Source organism: Polypterus senegalus, chromosome 18 (genome assembly GCF_016835505.1).
Source record: "Polypterus senegalus isolate Bchr_013 chromosome 18, ASM1683550v1, whole genome shotgun sequence".
Classification (NCBI taxonomy): domain Eukaryota; kingdom Metazoa; phylum Chordata; class Cladistia; order Polypteriformes; family Polypteridae; genus Polypterus; species Polypterus senegalus.
Window position 1 is genome coordinate 62,639,799 of NC_053171.1, and position 25,707 is coordinate 62,665,505.

General features: G+C 40.9%; 1 protein-coding gene across 2 annotated transcripts in view; it reads left to right on the forward strand.

The window, feature by feature from the left end:
• The window catches only part of tedc1 (tubulin epsilon and delta complex 1), a 139,639-nt gene that overhangs the window by 31,461 nt on the left and 82,471 nt on the right, over positions 1 to 25,707 (forward strand). For both annotated transcript variants that reach the window (XM_039742173.1, XM_039742172.1), the window contains exon 3: positions 5,845 to 6,050. In XM_039742173.1, the coding sequence (XP_039598107.1) occupies positions 5,845 to 6,050 (206 nt within the window). The remainder of the gene's footprint in view (positions 1 to 5,844; positions 6,051 to 25,707) is intronic.

The window sequence follows — 25,707 nt, forward strand, 5'->3', positions numbered from 1 at the left end:
AAGAAAACTAGAGGTGTGGGAATCTTAATCCACAGAACGATTTCATTTGTACTATCAGATGTAGTATCAGACTGTGAAGGGCAATATGTGATGGTTATGGGTAATTTATTTAATTGTAAAGTGATTTTGATAAATATCTATATGTGGATGATAGAAACTGTATCCAAAATGTATTTGCATCCATTCCTAACTTGAACACTCCCAAAATTATAATGGCCGGAGACTTTGTGTTTTAAATCCCGACCTGCATAAGTCAGCAACAGAGCTGACAATTTCTAACACTGCAGAAATAATCACTCAGTTTTTAATTGATCATATCTTATCAGACCCATGGAGATTACTAAATCCATTCTTAACAACATATTCCTTCTTCTCACCAGTACATCATTGTTACTCAAGAATTGATTATTTTTTTTATAGATAACAATTTCTTGTCCACAATCAAATCTTGCAGATACAATGCTATTATCATCTCCGACCATGCCCCTCCGATCAAGGAGCTCGCATCACTATGTCACACATACTCATCTCGCAGCTGCCGTCTTAACTCCCTGTCATTAGCTGCCGAGTACTGTACAGAGTTTATATCCAAGCAAATTGATTTTTTACAGACAAATACATCCTCTGAGGTTTATGCGGGAAACTCTGAAGGCATTTTTAAGAGGACAGATTATCTCATATCTTTCCCATAAAAATAAATTGGAAACCAAGAAGGCCTCAGAGTTAATTAGTGAAATTACCAGAATAGATCAAGAACATTCCAGGTCTCCAAATGAGGCACCTTTTAGGAAAAGAGAGGCTTTGCAATCAGAACTGAACCTCTTGACAACAAAAGAAACAGAAGAACTCATTTTAAAATTGTGACATTGTTACTATGAACATGGATAGAAGGCTAACAAGATCTTAGTTCAACAAATCCATAAGCAGGAAGTTAGCAGTGCAATATTAGTTATCACCCACACAAAGATAGAATCATCGGCCATGAAAATATAATGCACACAGTTAGAGACTATTATAAGTCCTAGTATTCTCCTCGGTTTAAAGAACACAAGACACAATCTAATGCGTTTTTTGATGCTTTACGGATATCACAGCTAGGTACTGTAGGTGCAGAAGAACTGGATAAACCTCTGACACTATCAGAATTCACTACTAGCACGTAGACTTGTCTTCCTCAACTGGAAGAATCTTCACCCTCCTCTTTTAAGTCAGTGGGAAACTAATGTTATATACTATTTGAAATCAGAAAAATTCAAATTCTCACAGGATTTTTTCAAAACTTATTTAAAACCTGGCAGGACCTAATCAATAATATTTTAGAATAGGTATTTATATTGGGGGTATAAAGACTACTTTTTCTCTTTACTATTCTCAATAGTTTTACTCTGGCTTTTGGCCTTCCTCTCTTTCTCATGGGTGGGGTTTCATTTGAATTTAGTTTTATTAAGTTTGACTGGATTGTATGGAATGTTATATGCTTTTAACACTAGAATTCCTGAAGCCGTGGAAAAAACTTGTAACTTGCCCACCTTAAATCCCTTCCCACCTCTCCATCAGCGTCTTTCAGCGTTGATCAGCACAAACAGCAAGCAGCATGTTGTTCCATCCCCCACCTTGACAGAGCAGAGCTTGCGGGCAAAAAGTTCTCCCAGCTCAAATCAACGCTCCTTATCTGCATGTGATGTGCCTGGAGTTTGCGCACGTGTGCTTTTATTCAAGAATATAAGCAAAGAAAAAAAAAGCATTCGGTTTACACGTGGTTGTCAATGAGTTAAAAACTCAAGATCAAATGTCAGTCGACAGGGAGTTTACACATATTCTTGAATGGTGCAGAGGTAAGAACTTGTGTCTGATATAACCTGGAGGTCCCGGGTTCAAGACCGGGCGCTCCGTATTTTAAATACTGAGCTCCTACTATTATTATTTTTATTTATTATTGCCAGGTCTTGCCTGTACTCCGCGTTATAGTGCATGATACTGAAAATGCAGACAGAGAGGAGTACAAGCATGATCGAAAAACGATATGCCATTTGAACACGAGTGGCATATAGTTTTTTCGATTTTGCTTGTACTCCGCTCTGTCTGCATTTTCAGTATCATGCACCATAATGCGGAGTACAGGCAAGATCTGCCATAGCGTTTTCAAATAATGACGTGCGTGTGCGAGAGAGGCAGAGACAGATTCGATCTCATTCAAGTGGTTAATGGAATGTAAAATAAACACTTTCACAAAGATATAATGAAACAAGTGTGCTTTTATTCAAGAACAAAGCTGAATAAAAAAATTCAAGTGACAACAAGACACTAAGAAGACATGATTCACCAGCATTTGTGTGTCTGGTTCTACCCCTTTAGCAATATCTTTTACAGGTCGCAAAACTTTACACCAGCTGTTACAGACTGAAATCAAAGGCTTCTTCTTTTTGGGCGCATACACTGTTAACACGGCGCTGTCAGATCTAAACACTAACGTGGCAAATTGCTTGCATACTGAAGTGATTTTAGCTGCAGGTGGAAGTCCCATTTTACTTATAGCGCCAAGTAGAGGTGCGTAGCGGTGCAGCAGCTCTCTGTTGCTACGGTCCTGCCTTTGTCCAGTCTGATAGCGGTCACAGGACATTGTATCTTTTATTGCCTGTACAACAAACAGTTCTGAGCAGACATCAGCCACAGTGCTGCTCTTGTGAAAAGAATAGAGATAAATGCCATCAACTCAATGAGGGAGAGGCAAGTTCGCTGTACGCGAACGTCACTAAGAGAATAAAACTGAATAATAAAAAAATAAGCACTAACTTTTGCACGTAGCCAAAAATTACACCGGATGATGCAGACTGAAATCAAATGTATATTTTTAATATATTGAATAAATAATAATAACAATAATAGCAGCTCGCTACTCAAAACATGAAACGCCTGGTCTCGAACCTGGGACCTCCAGGTTATAAGGCAACAGTTCTTACCTCTGCACCATTCAAGAATATGTGTAAACTTCCTGTCGATTGACATTTGACCTTGAGTTTTTAACTCATTGACAGTCAAATGTAAATCGAAAGTTTTTTTTTTTCTTTGATTATATTTTTGAATAAAAGTGCATGCGTTTATTTGATATTTGGACTAAAGTCTTCACACATTATAAACTTCTCATCATTATTAATATAACATGGAAAAAGTTTCTGCTTTAGGTATGTATTCAGCATTTCTTGAATTTCTCACATTTCCTTTCACCCTACACTTACCCAGATCTTTGTAGGCACGAAACACACATGAAATGCATGTATTCCAAATAACAATATATTGTACTAGCCAACCCGCGACATACCATACGCCGCATAATCAGGCCGTTTTTTTAATAATTTTTAAGCACAGGGAGAAAATGTAACATTTGCAAAATCGGTAATGTAATAAATCAGCAAGAAAAGCAACATTGTAACAATGCACGGAACGAACCAACACACAATCATCCGTCGGCGCGAGCGAGGTGGGAGGGTGTGTACAAAGTGCAGGAGCATCTAAGAAGACGCATGTTTGTCTCGGATGCGAATTGCTGTATGTAGCTTGTACAACACTTTGCTATGCTACACGCGGTCGTGCGTCGTAACCAAAAACTCGTTTTTTAAAGACTGCTCACTTCATTGTGTTTTAACCTCAGTTGTAAAGGAATGTTTTAATGATCCCATGGGATACCCCTCGCAAACAGTTTTACACGCTGCATATGGCGATTCACCTCCGCGAGAAACATGCCTCTATTAACAGTCAACGTGTGGGAGGGGGGTGTGTACAAAGGATAGGGACGAAAACAGTGGGAGCGTATGAGTCGCACTTAGTGGCATTTCCACGGTTTGCAGCCCGAATGGGGTTCAATGGCTTACCCACGCCTAGACACACGCTCAATCTCATGCATAATTATTTATTGAATGGTAAACACTTCTGGAAAGACACGGTTGTCTAAAACAGGTTAGTGTGTAAGTGTAAGTGAATGAAAAGATGGAACTCTGGAGAGAGCAAAATACAAAACAGTAGTGAACCCGCGGCATAACAAACGCCGCATAATTATTTATTGATGGTTGAACACTTCTGGAAAGACACAGGGACACCCCTCGCAAACTGGAAAGACACAGGGACACCCCTCGCAATCTGTTCTACACGCCGCATACAGCGATTGACATCTGCGACAAACTGTTTTACACACTGCATACAGCGAATCACATCCGCGACATGATTTTTCCTAGATGGTCCTGTCGCATCCACCCTCGCACTTGAAGCAAACACACTGCCTGCTCATGTGCCCGGTCGCAAGCCGCGTCCAGCCTCATTCTCAAAGCATACACACCGCCTGGTCATGTGTCCCACCAGCTGCCTATGTGTGTGCCTCTGTCTGTCTCTGGCGCGGCTTTCTCTTACGCTGCCTCTATGTGAACCGGTCAGGCACAGAGAAGGTCAGCTGCTGACAGAGCGTCTCGACTGTTGCAGGGCCTGCATTGGTGAAGCAGATGAGACGGTAATGAAACAGAGGCACAGGGCTTATTGGTTTTTAAAAACTGATTCCTTCATTGTGCTTTATCCTCAGTTTTAAAGGATTGTTTTAAGGATCCCATGGGATACCCCTCACAAACCGTTTCACACGCTGCATATGGCGATTCACCTCTGCGAGAAACATGCCTCTATGAACAGTCAACGTAGCTCAGAGGTACATGACATTAACCTGACCTGCACTGCATGTGGCATCTACGACAGACGAACATAAATGACGCCATTTTTTCTGTGTCGTCGCGTCCGAGTTGGTGGGCGTGGCCCTGCAAGTTGTCGTCGTATCCAATGGTCTTGTAGTTGGTGGGCGTGGCTCCTTCCGGTGTGCGCCATAGGTGTCTCACTTGTCGGTGGCTTAGTGAATCCACGCCCCTTCCGCCGTGCTTTTCATGGTTGTCTTGCCTTAGTGAATTATATATATAGATTATTTACCCTATACAACTCCAGGCACATCACACGCAGATAAGGAGCCTTGGTTTGAGCCGGGAGAACTTTTTGCCCATGAGCTGAGCTTCGTCATGGCTAGGGATGGGACAGAAGGCAGCTTGCTGCTTGTGCTGATCGATGCATTTGCAAAACAAAAGATGCTGGTGGTAGAGGCATGAAGGGATTTAAGGTGAGCTGGGAATAAAAGGTTTTTCGTAAGCTTCAGGAATTCAAGTGTTAATAAATTCAATAAAAGTTTAAAAAAAGAAAAAAATGCAGCGGATCAGGATAGCCTGCCATCATTGAGAATTCTGGTGTATAACAACAAATTCTACTGGAAATTGTCAGGGTATCTCTTTGTGAACTGAAGCTCAAGAGAAAGTGGGTCATGCCCACTACGACCATAAACACATAAGCAATGGTGTTGTCATGCAATGGTCGAGTCAAAGCCCTGACCTTAATCCTATAGACTGGCTGCCTTCTGTTTTTTTGATAAGCTTAAAATTGCTTTAGTGAACGTTAATAATGCCGTATGTGGTGTTACACTTTAATGTTTAAAATGGGCATTTGCCTACTTAGCAAATTCATATAATGGATTGTCTTATTTTGTAATGAATTTATGTTTGATTTTATTTCTTGGTTTTTGCTAGTTAATATGACTAAGAAAACCTTTTAAATATGATTCATCTGCCCTAAGTTTTTTCCAAAGGTGGATTGATTTACCCGAACATAATCAAAAAGTTAGATGTATACAGAAAATTGTCCTTTTGATATGTCCAGTAAGTCATTTTAGGCAGTTGATTTTATGTGCTTCATTGTGTACACTTAGGTTCTTCTTTTTAAGATGTATTTTTGTAATATGGATGCTCTCTTTTTGTTTTTATTGACAAGATGCAAAGGTTCATTTTGTGAAGTCTGCACTTTGGCATTCTGGTTATGGAGCACCAGAACTATACTGGCTGCCGGGTGATGGATCTGAAGGAAGTCGCGAACTGCTCTTAGCGCTTTCCTGGCTCTTTCACAAGATTGACCTCCTAGAGCTATTGCTACTGTCCCAAGCTCGATGCACTGCGGGTGATGAAACTACTCTTGATGAGGTATTTCTTCATGGTCTATTGTCTAGATTTAAGAAAGAGGTATACTATTGGTAATCGTCTTTACAAAGTTGTTTAACACTAGAATTACCAGAGGCTACAAAAAAACTTGTTAGATCCGTCCCACCTTAAATCGCTTCGCACCTGTCCATCTGCTTCTTAATTGTCCTGTAAATGTGTTGATAACCAGCAAGCAGTCTGCTATCACATCCCCCACCGGTGCACAGTTTTCTCAGCTTAAGTCTGTTTACCTGTGTGTCAGTTGCTTGGAGTTGTATAGAGTGAGAAGTCAAGCAAAATCACACCTTTTATAAATACTATATCTTTATTTGGAACACATGCATTTCATGTGTGTTGCGTGTCTACAACAATCTATGTACAGTAAACACATCGTTAAAACAGAAATGTTTTACATGTTTTAGTAATAATTAACAAAATGTAGACATGAAGTGTATAATGTGTTAAGCCTGATTTCCAAAGATTAAATAAACACTTTCACAAAAGGTTCAAAGATGATGCAACAGCTTCCGTGGCGTAGCAGTAAGATTTGCTGACTTGGAATCAAGAGTCCCCGGTTCGATCCTGACTGTCTCCTGTATTTGCTGTTTTCAGTAGTGAGCTGCTGTTATTGTTAATATTATACGAGGGATATTCAGAAAAAAAGGTTACAAGTGCCCTGGAGGGTTCAGGGAATTTTTTTTTTTCGAAGGTTGGCATACTTGCGTGTAGGGGGGTCCTAACAGTCAAAATAAGCCGCGTCAGTCAGTTGTGAAATGTCATCACAGCAAGCGAGTTAGTCAACCTCTGCTGAGGCCGTTTGCTCCACCTACCGCCGATGCGAGATTCGTTCGGTCATCAAGTTCCTCACTTTGCGTCGCGAATCTGCGGCCGAGATCCATCGTCAGCTTGTGGAAACTTATGGACCTGAGGTAATGTCACGTCAGCATGTTTACAAGTGGGTTAGGTCGTTCAAACAAGGTCTCACTGACAGTCATAATGAAGAAAGGAGTGGGAGGCCGTCTCTTGTTTCAGAAGAGCTTCTGCAGCAAGTTGATGAAAATATTCGCAGTGATCGTTGTGTGACGATTGACACCCTTCCTGAAATGTTCCCACACATCTCACGAAGTCTCATGGGTGAAATTGTCTCAGAAAAACTTGATTACAGGAAGCTGAGTGCAAGATGGGTGCCAAAAATGTTGACTCCAGAACATCGCCAAAATCGCTTTGGCTGCACGGAATTTCTTCAGTGTTATGAAATCGAGGGTGAGGCGTTCCTTGACTCTATTGTGACTGGAGACGAAACTTGGGTATGTCACTATACTCCTGAGTCCAAAAGGCAGTCCCAACAATGGCGCCATACCCATTCCCTATCAGCCAAAAAATTCAAAGTTCAGTTTTCAGAGCGGAAGATTATGGCATCTGTCTTTTGGGACAGAAAAGGGGTTTTGTTGGTGGATTTCATGAACAAAGGGACCACCATCAATGCTGAAACATATTGTGAGACCCTAAAAAAATTTTTTTTTAAAATTAAGGACAAAAGGAGGGGAATGCTGACTCGTGGTGTGTCCCTCCTTCACAACAACGGCAGACCCCATACCGCTTGTGTGACTCAGGACCTGCTTGTGTCCTTTGGATGGGATATTGTTACCCACCCACCCTATTCCCCGGACCTTGCGCCCTCAGATTTTCACCTTTTCACCAAACTGAGAGAATTCTTGGGTGGGAAACGTTTTTCCAATGATGAGGAGGTGAAGGAGACAGTGGAGAAGTGGCTTTCGGAGGTGGAGCGGAGTGTATTTGACGAGGGTATAAAAAAGCTGGTGCCCAGGCTGAAGAAGTGCATCGAAGTTGACGGTGATTATGTTGAGAAATAAACACATATTTTGGAACATACCCTGTAAATTTGGTTGAAATATATTCATTTTTTCGATTTTTAACAGCTGTTGTAACCTTTTTTTCTGGATATCCCTCGTACAGTACACATATGCATTTGGTTTGCGTCTGTAACAGACCGTGTATATTTATAGTACTGCCCTTGTAAAAGTTACCTTTTTTTTTTCACTTTTATTCTCTCAGTCACGATCACCATACATACACCGCCCTAGGGATCTGACACTTTTAGTTTTTATTTGAAAATGGGAGTAACTGTAGATACAAGTAGTGTTTTGAGGCAATGGAACTGGACATTCTCTGATCTGGAGGGATTAAAACTGACACACAAACATTGGTGAATCTGCCTTCTTCGTATCTCACCATCACTTTATTTTTTTATTTTTTTTTATTCAATTTTGTTGAGTGTTCCTGCTGCACTGAATAAACTCATGCCTTCTAGTGCACGATGTCGACGCAGCGGCTGTCTTGGAACAGAAGCTTGTCGATGTTGGATCCTCCTTTTTTTTTTCCATTGACTTTTCTAGTAAGATGCAACGACGAAGTTCCTCTGCAATATGAGCCATGAACACTCTACTTTTCACAGTGGCCCCCGTGCATGCCTTGCACAGTACATGTGGGCTGATCCTGCTGCACTGAATAAGCTCACGCCTTCTTGTGCACAATGTCGACACAGCACGGAGAAAAAAAAGAAAGAGACAAATATATGGGACATTGGGTATAAAATTAATCAGAAAACATCATCCTACTAATGCAATATTATTTGAAAACGAACAGCGTCAAATCGGGTGTGAATTTACGCTGGCACTGTTACTTATAGTCAGATCAGGAGAGGCGGGGGGGGGGGTGTTAGAGCATGATCGTGATTGAGAGAATAAAACTGGAGCTTAAAACTGTGGACATGGATGTGAGTGTTGTGCGTGAATGAAAATGACTGAATGCAAATTTTTTTTATTCAGTTTTATTCTTGAGTGTTCCTGCTCACGCTGAATTAGTATGCGCCTTCTGATCTATGATATCAAAGCCGTCAATGAGCACCTGGAGCACTTCCGGGGGTGTTATAATAAAAGGATCCAGCAGTCACCACTTCGGTAGCCAGAGTCAGGAGGAGGGAGACAAAGCTTGCTGGAGAGGAGTGGAGGAGAAAAAAAGAAAGAGAAAGTTAAGGATTTGTATATTGTAGTGTTGGTGCTTTGGGACAGTGTTGTTCCTGTGGGAAACGAGGAAGATGTTGCCCACAGGCAAAGAAAAAGAAAATAAAACTTTTGTGTTTATTAGGGTGCCTCCTGCATCTGTCTGTGCAGGGTTAAGCGCTGGTATAGCGCCATCGATTGTCGCAATGCACAAAAATCCATGTAGGGGAACAAGGAGAATGTAAGAGTCAGGCCATAACTAAACTCGGGTCCTTGAGATGTGAGGTGGCAGCACTTGACTGCTGGTGTGCTTTACCACCCTACAATCATAATGTAAGTGCATATCAACTCAAAGGCCGGGTTTATACTTCACGTAACGCATGCTGCAGCAGATGCTCCTGCTACCCAAGCGTTGTACTGTTTATACTTGCGCGCGTACGTTAATCTGGAGGAATCCACCAGGTGGCAGTGCGAGATTCGGTTCGGCTTTCTATGTTGTGAATTGCCGGGAACACCCTTTAAATTCCAATGACACCTTACCACAATATCTCTGAAAATAATGTTTAATGGTTAAATTCATCAATCCAGGGATGTGTCCATTCCAGCTAGCATTGGGCATGAGACAGAAACAATTCCTGGACGAGGCATCAGCTCATCGCAAGATGAATGAATACAAGCACTCACATACACTAGCGTCATTTTAGTGTCACCAAATCTGCATATCTTTGGAAACGAACTGGAGCACACGGTGGAAACCCAGCAGGAAAACATGCAAACTCCAGGCAGAGAATACCAGCAACGTGACTCCCTGTGAGACAGCAGTGCTACCGTTCTTCCACCGTGTTACACCCATGTGTGTAATTATTAACAGTGTTCATTATTTAAATGAAATTACCGATTTATCTGTAAAATTTAACATAAATACTTTAATGCATTTCATTATGAAAGTGATATCAAGTATAAATCTTAGGATTCTAAATGTGCAGAGAGTTGGAATATCATACATTTAATGTGTTCTGTGTGATGATCTATTGCTGTTTGCACTGCTGTCAGGTCCGGAGGAAGCCACAGAAAAAAAAGATGGCACATTAGACGGTATGTGAGACTTTTTTTTTTAATTTTATCAGTTTTATTGTAATCATTCCATACAAACAGATCACTTTTTACAAAAAATAGGATTGAAAACAAGTTGCCCCCCACCCCTGAGAGAGAGAGAGAGAGCACGGCCAATGGAGTAAAACTTAAGGCTTGTAAACATACCTAAATTTATGATTTTAATAGGGCAATAGAGATGAATGGAGAAGAGAAAGAAATGTGGAGATAATTGCTTCCTTGGTTCATTAAGAGCTTATTCTAAAATATTATTGATTCGATCCTGCCAGGTTTTGAAAAAATTCTGTACAGATCCTCTAACTCAAGAGTTCCTAAACTGGTCGATTTGAAATTTCTAGGGGTCAGTAGTTTCCATAAAAAAATTTGGGGGTCGACGACAGCAAAAATAGACCCCCTTAGTACTGCTATTTGTTATTTCAAAATATCTATGATTCCAATAGGTACCTAATTAAGAAGTAAAATAATTAAAAAAAAAACAACTTTTTTGATAAAAACACATTACATACCAAACTTGCGAACGAAAAGGTAAAATGTGTCATTAAAAGAGTCACACGTAAGAATGCACAAAAATACATGTAGCACAAACGTGACTGTGCATTGTTGTATCGAACATATCAAAGCAATTGCGGACATGAAAAACCATTGCATGTTCGCACTTACTCGTGGTGGGACAAGACGATGGATATTCGATATTAGCAGAATCTATCAGTCTTGTACGGTCATGCTTTCATAAAACATTCTCAATTGGTTCGTTTGATGTGACATGTACTTATTTGTGATTTGAACTTTGAATATAATTATTTATTGAGGAGCAGTACTACGAAAAAGAAAATCAGAGGACAGTTTATTTATTCAAGTTTGAACAAAAATCTTCTGTTTCAAGTAAGTACAGGTAGTCTCCAGTTTACGGACAACAAACCTACAACATACAGATGAGGCTGCAGCTGCGACGCATGCGCCTCAGTAACTGCTGCTCCGTTATCTTCGGCCTGGGTACACTGCAAGCGGTGGCTGGACAGAGGCTGGAGGGGGGCGATTTCGCTGCTCGCACAGTGTAGCGCCCCTCGGGCGGCTCCCGGAGTCAAGCGGTTTCACTGCCTGCCCACCACACACGACTGCCCATTCATTCTCGGTAGGTAGCTGGTAATGCTGCAAGCGGTGACCCGGTTGTGGCTGAACGGAGGCCATTGAGGGTGAACTGGGTGGCGGTGGGTAGCATTGTAGTGTGCTTAGGATGGCTGCGTGTTGAATGGGGGTGGTGATGCGGTGGACACTGCAGGCAGCATACTGTAGTGGAGGTGACTGTGAGGTGGGCTGGTGATGAACTGTCCCTCGCTACCCCCATTCATTCTGAATAGCAAGCCTGCTTGTACTGTTACGCACATAGGAAGTTGTCTCTTGTCAGTACAGGGTGGTCCAGATCTAATTATGCAGATCCAGATCGTCTGGATGACTTTGATTTATGCAGGGACGATTCTTCATGTCGTCAGTTCGCACACTTCTCGATGGTCCGGGAGTTTTTGGGTGATTTTCTAATGTAATAAACTAAAGAAGTTATAGTGTAATGAAAATTGCATAATTAGATCTGGACCACCCTATACATCAGACATGTTGACGACTGGTGCCTTCCTGCTGTGATAGTGTGTACAGTGCTGTGCAGAAGAGCTCATCTTAACCTTTTGTCCTAACCCTTCAAGAATGTCTCTGAAACACAATTCTGATGCAAGTGCTGGTGATATAGTAAAGAAGAGAAAAACCATCACCATTGAAAATAAAGAAATAATAAAAAGGTCAGAAATAGGTGAAACTTCATCATTCATTGGCAGAGCACTTGGTTACAGTCAGTCAACAATAGCATTTATTAAAATAATGTACCTGTTCCGACTTACATACAAATTCAACTTAAGCACAAACCTACAATCCCTATCTCATACGTAACCCGGGGACTGCCTTTACGTACTTTATTGTTTTTTTTATCACAGGGACAGATGTGCTGGATATATCATTTTGAGTTGAATAATTGTATGCTTTGCGCATATGGAGCTTGAGTGAAGTCTCTGCATTGCTATTTTCCACTCTTTTTCTGATATATTGATTAAGAAATCTTTTTTCCATTGTCCTCTTGGATCTTTAAAAGGGAGGGACTGCAAAATAATTTTATATATTGCAGAGATGGTGTCTAAGTCTTTGAAAATGAGCAATATTTTTCTGGCATGGAGGAGGGTGCAAGATGATGAAAATCAGGCAGGTTCTGTTTTAACAAAGCTCCTAATTTGAAGATAGTGAAAGAAATGTGTGGCTGGAAAGCTAAATTTGGAATGTAATTGTTCATTGGATGCAATGATGTTGTCTATATATAGATCTCTAAGCAATTTAATCCCAAATCTTTTCCATATATTAAAAGCTGCATATGTTTGCGATGGTTGAAAGAGGTGGTTCTCTAGCAGAGGTGCCACAGATAAAAGATTCTCCATCTTAAAATGCTTTCTACATTGGTTCCATGTTCTGAGTGAGTGAAGCACAATTGGGTTATTAGTATATTGCCAATAACTTGCATTTATTGGGGCACAAAGCAGGGAATATGAAGAAGTACTGCAGAATTTTACTTCTATTGCAGACCAAGCCTGCATATGTTCATCTGTTTGTGTCCAGGTTTTTATAGTTTGTATGTATGCTGCCCAGTAATAAAACTGAAAGTTGGGTAGAGCCATCCCACCTTCTGCCTTAGGTCTTTGTAGGGTCGCTCTTTGGATACAGGGATGTTTTGAGTTCCAAATAAATGAGGTTATTGTTGAATCTAATTGCTTAAAAAATGATTTATCGATGTACAAGTATTTTGGAATGTTTTGAAATAAAAAAAAGAAGCTTAGGAAGAATATTCATCTTAACAACATTAATTCTTCCAGCTAGGTTGAGATGAAGGGTTGACCATCTGTGCAAGTCTTGCTTCATTTTTTTCCATACAGACGGCAAAATTTTGTTGATAAAGAGCTCTATTTAAGGTATTTAAACTGATCTGCAATGATTAAAGGGAAGGTGTCCAATCTAATATTGAGTGCTTGAAAATTTACTGGAAAGAGCACACTTTTATTCAAATTAATTCTGAGACCAGAGATCTTTTGAAATTGTGTAAGTGCTGTTAAGACTGCAGGCACAGAATTTTGTGGGTCTGATATATATCTGTTCATCTGCATATAGAGAAATTTTCTGTTCCCGTCCTTCTCTGAAAATCCCCTTTATCTGATAAGAATTTCGACAGTGAACCGCCAGTTGTTCAATGGCGATTGCAAATAGCAGTGGTGACAAGGGGCATCCTTGTCTGGTACCACGTTCTAGTTTAAAGTAGTCTGAACAAATTTTGTTAATACAAACTGAGGCTTCTGGATTGGTATACAGTAGTTTGATCCATGCACAAATGTTCGGGCCAAACCCAAATTTCTCTGATGTAGTGAAAAGGTATTTCCATTCAATCATGTCAAATGCTTTTTCTGCATCCAATGATAATATCATCTCTGGGGTGTTTGACTTTGTTGGTGAGTATATTACATTAAACAGGCATCAAAGATTGGAAGATAAGTGTTGGCCCTTGATAAATCCAGTTTGATCTTGTGATATTATCGAAGGCAGCACTTTCTCCATCCTTCTAGCTGTGATTTTTGAGAGTATCTTAACATCATTATTCATAAGTGAAATTGGTCTATATGATGAACATTGTAATAAGTCCTTATTTTGTTTAGGAAAGAAGGTGATTAATGCTTGGCAAAAAGTTTGAGGTAGAATTTGATTGTCTCTAGCTTCTGTAAATGTTGCTAATAGGAGGGGAGCTAGCTGAGTGGAGAGTTTCTTATAAAATTCGACAGGGTAGCCATTAGGGCCTGTTGCTTTACCACAATGAAGTGACTTTATAGCATCTAGTTATTCTGATAGTGCCAGAGGTTTATCCGGTTCCTCTGCATTAAGTCTCTAAGTGTGTGTAGGTATGTGAGACTTTTAAAATGTATCGTGTCATTATGATCAGGAATATGCAATGCTTGAATATAAAAGCTCCACAAATGCATCTTTATGTCAGCATTTTGTTTCACCACATCGAACCATTCATCAAACATCGAAGCGCGCACTTTGATCCCGCAGGATCCACAAAGTGGCTTTCTGTCACATGTAGATAGTAAACAGAGACTCTAATGTCACATTCCAAATTTTAGAACACTATACCCCCCGACTTTTTGCTTGTACTGCCACGTATTGCGTTAATTTCTGAGGACCTGCTCAGAGGACGCGTGAAATGACCGCTGGGAACGCGTGGCAGCCATGATACGTGCATGTACATGTTTTGAGCGTGAAGTATAAACGAGCCCTTAATTTGTATGCCTTACTTAATTATAAGATATGCACCAAATGAAAATTTCATTACCATATAATGCATTGATGTGATAGTTATTCATAGCATAGGCTTTAGTCCATCAATTTCATGTTTCTGTATTGGAATAAATAGCTTTGGTAAAGAAAAAGATGAATATTGTCATGATTGTCACATGTATAGGCTACAGTGATATTCTTACTTGCATGTGTAACATGCAATATATTTACTATTCGTTGGTGTTAATAAATAGAACTACCTTATCTCAAAACGTCTACTTTTCTTACCTGAAAAATCTCTGAAAAATCTGAATACAGTTCATAGGTTTCTCTTTTCACTGAATCTTTTCTGACATAAGCTGTGTTAAGGTTTTCAGCTCCCAGAAGTACATTCCTCAGTGGATAATTGGATGGTTGGAAAGATTTCATTTAAATATTAAGTCAGATGCATGGGAAGTACAAAAGGGCATTTAGAAGCCATTTGCTCAGAAATTCTAAATGTTTTCTCTTACAAAAAGGTGTTTAAACTACATGCTTGCTGTTGTGTTTTCTTGATAATGATATGTTGTGATGTTTTGATGTTTGATTTAATTTTTCATACTATACTATAGGGCTGGGCCATATTATATCTTTCACGGTAATACCGGTACAATGTTAGGCAATGATAAGAAAATGAAATATCGCGGTAGAATATGGGTAAAACGTGCATGTGCAGTGCCTTTGTTTTCATACGCACATGGTGGAGAAAGCATGGTGGCGACGGAGAATCAGAAGGGCGAAAGCGTATCGTTGAATGAAACAGATGAACCAGAATTGGTTTGTAAAAATGGTGCAACTTCAGTGGTGTGGAACTGGTTTGGTTTTCGCCTGTCAGATACCCAACAAAGCACAATTTTTTGTTGAACATGCAAGCGGGCCGTCGTGGCGAAGGGATGAAACACCACAAACCTATTTCATCATTTGAAGCAGAAGCACTTGTTGGAGTACAACAAAGCTGTTAAAGCACGTGAAGAGGCGTCTGCTTCAACTAGCGTGGTGGTTAGACCAAAGAAGCTGACTCAACAAACAATCGGCATAGCTTTAAATAGCTGCACGCCTTGTGACAAAAGTAGCAAATGCTGGGGGGAACTAACTAATGCAGTGACGCATTGTTTAGCCAGGGATATGATGCCCTTTCAGAGCGTGGAAAGAGAAGGTTTCACAAAGATGCTTAAAAAGTTTGATCCACGCTACAAGCTGCCCACCTAGAAATACTTTTCTAAAGTCGCCTACTCGCCTTGCCTGCTTTATATGAAGAGGTCCGTACTGAGGTGTCAAATGCATTATTTTCAGTGGAGTTTTTTGCGTCCACCACGGACATGTAGTCAAGCCGAACATCAGACCCCTCTATGAGCCTCACAATACACTACGTGGACAAAGACTGGAAGCTACAAAACAAGTGCCTTGAAACAAGTTTTTTCCCCGAGGACCATACAGGGGAAAATATAGCCAAAGGCTTAAAAGAGTTCCTCAGCTCGTGGAATCTTCAGGAGGAAAACAAGTGTGTGTGACGACCGACAACGGGGCCAACGTTGTGAAAGCCGTCACACTCAACAACTGGAGCAGACTTTCATGCTTCGGACATCGCCTGCACATTGTAGTAGGTAAGTTAATTATAACGCAGTGTTCTCCCTAGCGTCTTTTAGCCGGGCGCTCCGCCCGGCTAATTTAGTTCAGCGCCCGACTGTCCTCTCGCATGATATTGTGAGATGACAGCCGCAGATCTGCAGAGATGGCAAGGGACGAGCGGGCGGTTGGGCAAATACTGCTACAGCCTATAGTGGGTGTCGAGGCAGAGCAGAGTTCACAAGCAAAGACTATAGAGAGGTGGGGTTTCGAGAGCGGGCTGTACATGGTAATAGTGGGAGTGTAGCAGCTTAATACAGTTGCAAGGAGTAGGGAGAGGGGACTGTACATGCTAATAGTGGGAGCTAAGCAGCAGTTTACAAGCAAAGAGGATGTGGAGGTGGGCGGGTAAGAGGAGTTCTGATAAAATAAAAAAAAAAGTCTAGTGAAACCAGCCTTTTAGATATCAGACAAAAGGCGTCAGGAAGTGATATCTCTGTTCTCAGCGTCAGCGCAGTCTCTGTATAGTGCGGCTGAGCGTACGGCAGCTGTCTTCTTGTAAAGTACATAGCAAACCAATATATACACTGTCGTTGCCCCGACTGGGACACCCAGGAGGACCGGAGGAGGGCTTGTGCCTCCTCCAGACCACGAGGGGGTGTCCGCCCTGGTTATGTTGGGGGCCACGGGTAAGGGGCTAATAATCCCAGCCCTGTAGGGACCCGTGGCCACCGCCAGGCGGCACCTCGGTGCCTGAATATCCCTGGAGCCCAGCACTTCCACCAAACCAGGAAGTGCTGGGGGAAATAGGACAGGGGACACCCGGACGGCTTCCGGGTGCGCAGCCGGCACTTCCGCCACACTGGGGTGTGGCTACGGAGGAATGCCGGGAAGCAGCTGGAGCCCATCCGGGTTCCTATTTAAGGGGCTGCCTCCCTTCAGTCAATGGCGGAAGTCGGGTGGAAGAGAGACGGAGCTGGAGAGAGGACTGGAGGCGGCCAGGAGAAAGGCATTGAAACTGAGAGGCCTGGACATTGGGGAAACGGTGCTGGAGGCACTGGGGTTTGAGGTGCACGTGATTGTAAATATAGTTGTAAATAAACAGTGTGTGTTGGATCCAACGATGTCCGTCTGTCTGTGTCCGGGTTCAAGTTCACAACACCTACAGTTGTTTAAGCATTAGGTGTGTTCTGTGTGCAAAAATCCTTGTAGCACTCACTGTGGTTCCTGTTTAAAGTGACCCCATCTGCCGTTCTTATATTTGCTCATATTTGGAACTGCGTCCATATTGCAAAATGTGTGCAGAAACCCTTGCATCACACATTGTGTCCTGAGCAAAAGTTTTGTCACTGAATTGCTGAGGGTTTTGTACGGAAGCGTATTAGGGCCACGTTGAAGAAAAAAAAATACGGACAAAGTGAAGAAAAAAAAACTATATGTCGAGAATAAAGTTGAGATGTTGACTTTATTCTCGACATTTTCACTTTAATTTTGATGCTTATGATGAGAATAAAGTCGACATGTTGCTACATAATTTATGACGAGGGTTTGAGAAAATCTAGTAAATTAAACATTCATTTTAAGATGAAGTTTAGTTTATGATGTTCTACTTTAATGACAAACTACGAGAATAAAGTCAACATGTCGAATTTAATCTCGAGGTAAATGGCGAGAATAATGTGGAAATGTCGAGAATGCGTACCTGCCGTAGTGCAAGTGTGAATTGAATATCCAACAGGCTCTCCCTTTCCCACTCAAAAGTCTTAATGTTGGTAAAAATGCACATTACAACTCTGAAAGAATAATGCAAGAGCTGCTGGATTTCATAGCATCAGAAATAAAATCTAAAATACTGAAAAATATACACACAGAAAAGTTTTTCAGTATTCTGTGTGATGAAGCCACAGATATCTCAGATGTAAAACAATTAATTATTTACATTGAATATGTTTGCCAGGTCACTAAAGAGGTCAGAGTTAATTTCGTATCAACCTGCAATATGATTGACTGCATAGCGGAGACTATAACCAACACACTGAGTGAGACTATGGACACTCTAGGCTTGAATTTTATGTTATGTTTTATGTTGCAAAGCAACTCTTTTTAAGTTTTGTGGATATTATACATGGTTATGCTCCGGATATGTCAGCCCATTTTCACTGGAAATGCCTTTTGGTTTAACTGTCAGCAAGGAATTTGCATTTGCACTATTACATTTTTATATAGCTTTAATGCACATAAAAACAGCTGTTTGTTTAAGTGAAAATAAATTGAAGGGTTTTTTTTTGCACTAATAAAGTTGTGGAGTTGTAAAGTATTTTGTCTCGCTTCAATCATATCGTCAGTTATATCGTTATCACAAATGTTCAAATATATATCGTGATAAATATTTTTGGCCATATTGCCCTGCCCTACTATACTATATTTGTAATTACTTTATAGAGCACTGCCCTCCTGCTGTGGAAGTATGCATAATAAGCGTAAAGTGAATATAATCCACATATGCAAGTCAATGTTAAGGGGTGTTTTGTTTTTCTTTTAAAATTTTTGACACTTTATAAGTCTAAAAATGTTGATGTGTGTCATTTTATTCTCTCTACCTATTACTATTTTTCTTTCTCCTCATGTGCCATAATTCTCTGCATTATTCTTCTAAAGGTTGTGAGGGGCTGAATTGCAGTCTGTTTTTTATAGCAATGTTTACATGAATGCAGGCCTATAGTGCTTTACTGCTACATAGTACTACTATTGTTAAGATGCTCTGTGTGCTTGCATCCTCATACTGTTTCTCCACTGAAAAAATGACATGGAAAAAGATAAGAAATGTATCATTTAAGCTGATTGTGTTTGGTATTCAGTGCCATGAAGTTCCTTGTTTTAATCCATTCTTGTTTATCATGGTGCCAGAGGGTGGCAACCTGTTACTTGTTGATTGGACATGCAGGTATGAATTTTAATGGACTCTGTAAATATGACAGTAAGATTACTTATACTACTGCTTCTACTAAATAAATATAGATTAAACTAAACACACAGGAACACAAAAAACATTTTAACCAAATATATAAAATCCAATTTTATGTAATGCTTATCAAAATTATTAACTTCACAAGGTGCTTTGTAAAGCATGCAAAATTTAAAGGGAAACAATTAGATTTTAAGCCTGTAGAGCAGGACCAAGAGAGTTTTGGTCATGTTTTCCAATTCAGGTTAGAGCTTTTAAACAGAATGTCCTTCTTATAGGGCACTTTGGCAGGGAGCCATTGTGGTCCATGCATAAAAAGTACTGTATAGTAATTTATAAATGCTGTGATTGAAATGTATACAAATATCCTTAAATTAAAGTCTACAATGTGCATTTTATTCGTGTCTGAATTGATTGATCTATAATTTTAAACTGTAAAGCTGAGGGATAAATCAAGGAAAAATGTGTCTTTGTCCCAAACATCACGGCGTGAACTGTACCTGGACAAAGGGCCAGTTCATCACATAACCAAAGAGATACTCAGTCATAACTATAGGCTGTAAATTGAAATTGTGCTATATGGCAGATAACAGCTGTAACACTAGAGGGCACTGTCGCTCTTCAAAACCCACACAGGCGAACGTCGAAGACACCAAGTAAAAGCACTAGAAATAATTTTAATTATTTTCTTTTGAAATATATTGTGCTTTAAGCATCTCCACCACCACAATACACAAATAAATAATCAAATATACAATGATACAATCCTCCTCTCCACCCAGCAGCTCTGTCACACTCCCTCCCAGCACCGGCTCAGCTTGCTGTGTTTCCCATAGTCCTTTAAATAGTCCTTGACCCGTAAGTGCTCCTGTCCTTCTGTCCATGTGATTCCATAGCACTTCTGGGTCAGATGAAGACTCGTATTTTTCTTCAGCCCGGAAGTACTTCTGTTCTTCCGTCCTTGTGACTTGGGAGTACTTCCGGGCTACAGGGAAAATAAAAATCCCTACATCTCCCTGCAGCATCCCACGATAGCACCCTTCCGGGGCACCTCCATGCTGCAGGGAAGACGCCATCTAGTGCCCTGGATGTGTCGGCCAGAAAGAGCTGCCAGCGTCCATCACACATCTGAATCTAGGTTGGTTCCTGCCTTGTACTCAGTGACGCTGGTTTAGGCTTTGGTTGCCCAAACCACTGAATTCATTAGTGGATATGGAAAATGTTTAAATAAATTCATGGTGCTTGGTGTTAACATTATGTGACATTGCTTTTACCATCGTCTCACATTGCATAAACACCTTACCATTTTCATCCACTTAACCCTCATTCTGACTTTTTTTTTTTATCTCTGCCCATTTTGGGTATGGGTTATGTCTTTTCAGTTGTATTTATTTTTAAAAAATTTTTTTTCCTCAACTTCCAGCCTAAATTATATTCCAGAGCTGGCAGCTAGCGATTTGATTAAAGTGTCATGGGCTTTATTGTCTTATACATGCAAAGTTGAAGGAAACTCCATCATATCCTATCATATCCATCATATCCTATCATATCATATCATATCCTGTCAGCCACTGGATGTCACTGTAGCTTTACTATTCATTGTGTTATACAATTTCAATTTCAATTCTTTATTGTCATGTGTAGAAGTACCATGTACAATGAAATGCTTGCTTGCATGTGTCCCTGCAGACAGTGAACATAGACAAAAAAAAAACAAAAACGCCCACACACAATAAATAAATTAATATAATAAGTAAATAAATAAAACCAGAATCCTAAATAATAAATAGAGACAGTGACAGAAGTATATGTGCAGGTAGCAGTGGAGGTGACACAAGGTTACTGATTGTTCATGAGTCTGATTGCAGTTTGTTACTGATTGTTACTGATTGTTCATGAATCTGATTGCAGTTGGGTAGAAACTGTTCCTGAACCTGGAGGTGCACGTCCGAATGGACTTTAGTCGCTTCCCCGATGGGAGGAGGGTGAAAAGTTACAGTGTAAGGTGGCTGAGGTCCCGCCTGATACAGTTCACTTTCCTGAGACAGCGTGTAGTGTGGATGTCATGGATCGCAGGAGGCTGTGTGCCCATGATCTGCTGTGCTGTGTTCACCATATGCTGCATAGCTCTGCAGTCCTGAACTGAGCAGTTGCTGTAGCAGGATGTAATGCATCCTGTCAGGATGGATTCCACAGTACACCTGTAGAATCTGCACAGGGTTGTGGGGGACATCAGGGCTTTACTCAGTCCCCTGAGGAAGTAGAGGCATTATTGGGCTTTCTTGACTAATGCCACAGTGTGACTTGACCATTTAAGGTCATCAGTGAGGGTGACTCCTAGGAACCTAAAGCAGCTGACCTGTTCCACAGCCTCACCTCCTATGTAGATGGGGCTGTGCTGTTGCCTGTTTGTGGAAATCCACAATCATCTTCTTAGTTTTGCTTACATTGAGGGTGAGGTTGTTGTCCTGACACCATTCTGACAGGAGTCTGACCTCCTCCCTGTAGGCTCTCTTATCGTCCTCGCTGATCAGACCTATTATAGTGGTATCATCAGCAAACTTGAGGATGGTGTTAGAGTTGTACTTAGCTATGCAGTCATGGGTGTAGAGAGAGTAAAGTAAAGGGCTCAGCACGCTGACCTGCGGGGTGCCAGTGTTGATGGTAATGATAGAGGAAGTTTTTCCACCAATATGCACTTGCTGAGGTCTGCCGGTGATGAAGTCCAGTACCCAGTTGCACAGTGAAGAGCTATGCCCCAGATCCAGAGGCCTCATGTATAACGCCGTGCATTGAATTCACACTATAACATGGCGTAAGCACAAAAGCCGAAATGTGCTTACGCACAGAAAAATCCAGATGCAGGAATCTGTGTGTACTCCAACTTCCACGTTCTTCCGCTACATAAATCCCGGTCAGCGTGAAAACTAACGCTCGTGCACGCGCCTTATGTCCTGCTCCAGCTCCTCCCAGAATTACGCCTCTTTGAATATGCAAATCAATATAAATCGCCCTTAAGCTCAGCCTTCTGTGAAAAGACAATGGGAAAAGCACGCGGGAAAATATAAGAATTTCAGCAAATACCAAGTGGAGGCAAAGGAAAAACATACTATTTGTTTAATTAAACCGTGGTATAATCAACAAAAGGAAGTTGATCGAGTGACATAGCGTGTTGGAGAAACTTGAAAGCTCAGATATCAAAGTCGCCGTGAAAAGGCGAGTCGTAGGCCACCGTCTGAGTGTCGTATGAAAGCTTATTAGGGTACAGACAAAAAATAGGCACACAATGGGAAAAAAGCACAAAATGTCAACTTCAATCTCGAAATTTCCACTTTAATCACGTAGTTTATTTTGTCATTAAAGCAGAACATCATAAACGTCATCTTAAAATCGTTTAATTAACCAGTATCTCAAATCACATCGTAATTAAGATAGCACGTTAAATGCTTTGTTTTGTATGTGATCTTCTATTTGCTCTATGTGTGTGAATCACTACATGCTTCTTAAACCGGCTCTCTTCCTCCGACTGGACACAGAATCCATTACATTCATGATCTGACAGCTCTCTGAATAACTAAAATACTGAGATGTATACATGATATCATTTTCATTAAGATAGGAGTTAAAGCACGTTATTAAACATGGGTTTCACGGCGCAGTGATTGTGTGCGACCTTCAATGAAATTATTTATTGCAGCAGTACTGATGGGCGGCTTTAGGCAGAGAAAGAATCGGTGGCCCCTTTGCCCGCCAATGTCAATATGGTATCTTATGCACAGCAGATGGCCATGTCCATTGTGGACACTGCACAGCCACCTCGTGCTCATGAGACAAGCGTTTAACTTTTGTCAAAATTTGCCCCTGCGTTTTTAGCTGTGTCATTATTTTCTCTTTCTGTTTTATATTCAATATACTGTATATTGTCGTGGCCGCCCCTGCAGTCCTTACTTTTCTTTCTCCAAGTAACCGATCGCCACACAATCAGCTCTGTAATAGATGTTAAGCCATCTGTAAGCTTAGAGCGCCGATTCTTCAAAACGTTTAAGGAACATTGAACTACCTTTGTAGTACATGTTTAATTATTCTATCCTTCACGACACTCCCAGTGAAGAATACCTGTATAGATTATTTAAATGAAGTTAAAGCTTTATCTGTGTAATTTAATAAACATATTTTGCTGCATTTCATCTTAAAAATGATATCGTCATCATATGTAAATACGCGCTTTATAAAGTGGCTCAGGTTGTGCAATATTATAACTGTAGTGCAAGTTTACAGTGAGGTATTGTACTTATAAGTACAAACAGTTCTACAAGGAGCAATTTATTGAGTGTGTTTATAGTTCTTGGAATGAAACTGTTTCTGAAACACGAGGTCCGTACAGGAAAGGCTTTGAAACGTTTTGCCGTGGCTGAGGTAGCGTGTGCTTGATACTGTATCCCGATAATTCTCTTTCCGATCAGCTGCTGTTGTGATTCCCCACTCAGATACAGTTATATAAATATTCCGAGTGGTGCAGTGAGAGTAATATGGAAAAAGATGATCCACTGTGGCAACCCCTTACGGGAGTAGCTGAAAGAAGAAAAAAAGGTGCAGTGAGAGTAACAACAGTAAAGCAGTTATGGTATTTGGAATACTATGGCTATTCTCTGGACCATTATATTGTTACAAGTTAATTACAATCAGATGCATTACACTAATAAACAATATGTGGTTAGTTTCAGTGTATTTATAAAGCCGCGTCAGGAAAATAATGAGTTACCACACAGGAACAGTAGCATTGCTTTGACGCTGGGTGCCGCCAGTGTGCAAAACCGAGCGGAGAACTTGCGTATGACAAGCTATGAGGTACCATGGAAAAGTGCGTGGCTTTACGCCAAGTGTAGGTTTTATACATCGAGATTTGAACGTGGAAGAGTTCTTAGGCCAGAGTTAATCTTCACGCGACGCGACGCATGCTGCAGTGGACGCTCCTGCTACGCAAGCGTTGTAGTTTTCATACTTGCGCGTGTACTTTACGTAAATCTGGAGGAATCCATCAGGTGGCAGTGCGAGATATTATCACGATGAGAACATGTTCGGCTTCTCTGTGTTGTGAATTGCCTAGAACACCTATTAAATTCTGATGACACCTTACCGCAATATCTCTGAAAAGGATGTTTATTGATCCATCAATCCAGGGATGTGTCCATTCCAGCAAGCATTGGGCACGAGTGAGAAACAGTCCCTTGACGAGGCCTCAGCTCAATGCAAAGTGAATACAAGCAGACACATACACTAGCGTCATTTTAGCGGCACCAAATCCCCATCTTTGGAAGGAAACCGGAGCACAGTGTGGAATACAAGCAGGAAATACCAGCAGCATAATTCCCTGCGAGACAGCAGTGCTATCGCTCCACCACCGTGACACTCCCATTGTGTGTAATTATTCCCCCATGTGTGTACTTATTAACAGTATTCATTATTTAAACGAAATTATATGTAACATGTAACATACACACTTTAATGCATTTCATCATGAAAGTGATATCAAGTATAAATCTAAGGACTCTAAATATGCAGAGATTGGGAATATCATACATTTAATTTGTTCTGTGTGGCGATCTATTGCTGCTTTCCTCTACTGTCAGGTCCAAGAAGCTCGTAGCTGGGATGACATGTACGACGGTCTGCTTTAATGATAAAATAAACTACAAGGTTAAAGTGGACATTTCGAGATTAAAGCCGAAATTTCTACTTTAATCACAAAATACACGTTTTCACCGTGTCCTATATTTTTTTCTCAGTGGCTCAAATATAACGCTATACATTATGCTGCTGTTGTTAAGTTGCAAAAATAAAATAATAAAAAAGACGGCACAAAAGATGGTATGTGAGACTTTTAAAATGTATCGTGTCATTACGTTCGGGAATATGCGATGCTTGAATATAAAAGCACCATGAATGCATTTGTATGTTGGCATTTTACTTCACCACATCGAAACATTCATCCCGTAGGATCTGCATAGAGGCTTTCTGTCACATGTAGATAGTAAACAGAGACTCTTGACGTCACGTTCCGACTTTTAGCACACTGCGCCCCCCGACTTTTTGTTGGTACTGCAACTTGCGCACGCGTCGCGTTAATTTCTGAGGACCTGCTCAGAGGACACGTGAAATGAACGCTGGGAACGCGTGGCAGCCATGATGCGGGCGCGTACACGTTCTGAGCGTGAAGTATAAATCGGTCCTACCGCAACATTTCTGTGCGTACGCACCGTTTATACATGAGGCCCCAGGAGTTTCGCGTTGACTTGGGATGGAATGACGGTGTTAAATGCAGAGCTGTAGTCCACAAACAGCAGCCTGGCATAACAGTTGTTCTCTAGATGAGACAGGGTGGTGTGAAGTGTAGATGTGGAAATGTCATCCTCCGTGGACCTGTTGCAATGCTAGGCAAACTGGAGGGGGTCCAGACTGTCAGGGATGATGTCTTTGATGCGTTCAAGCACCAGCCTCTCAAAGCACTTCATGGCTATGGGAGTAAGTGCTACTGGGCGGTAATCATTAGGGCAGTCTTCTTTATTTTTCTTTGGGACATGTTTGCTGGTCTCAACAT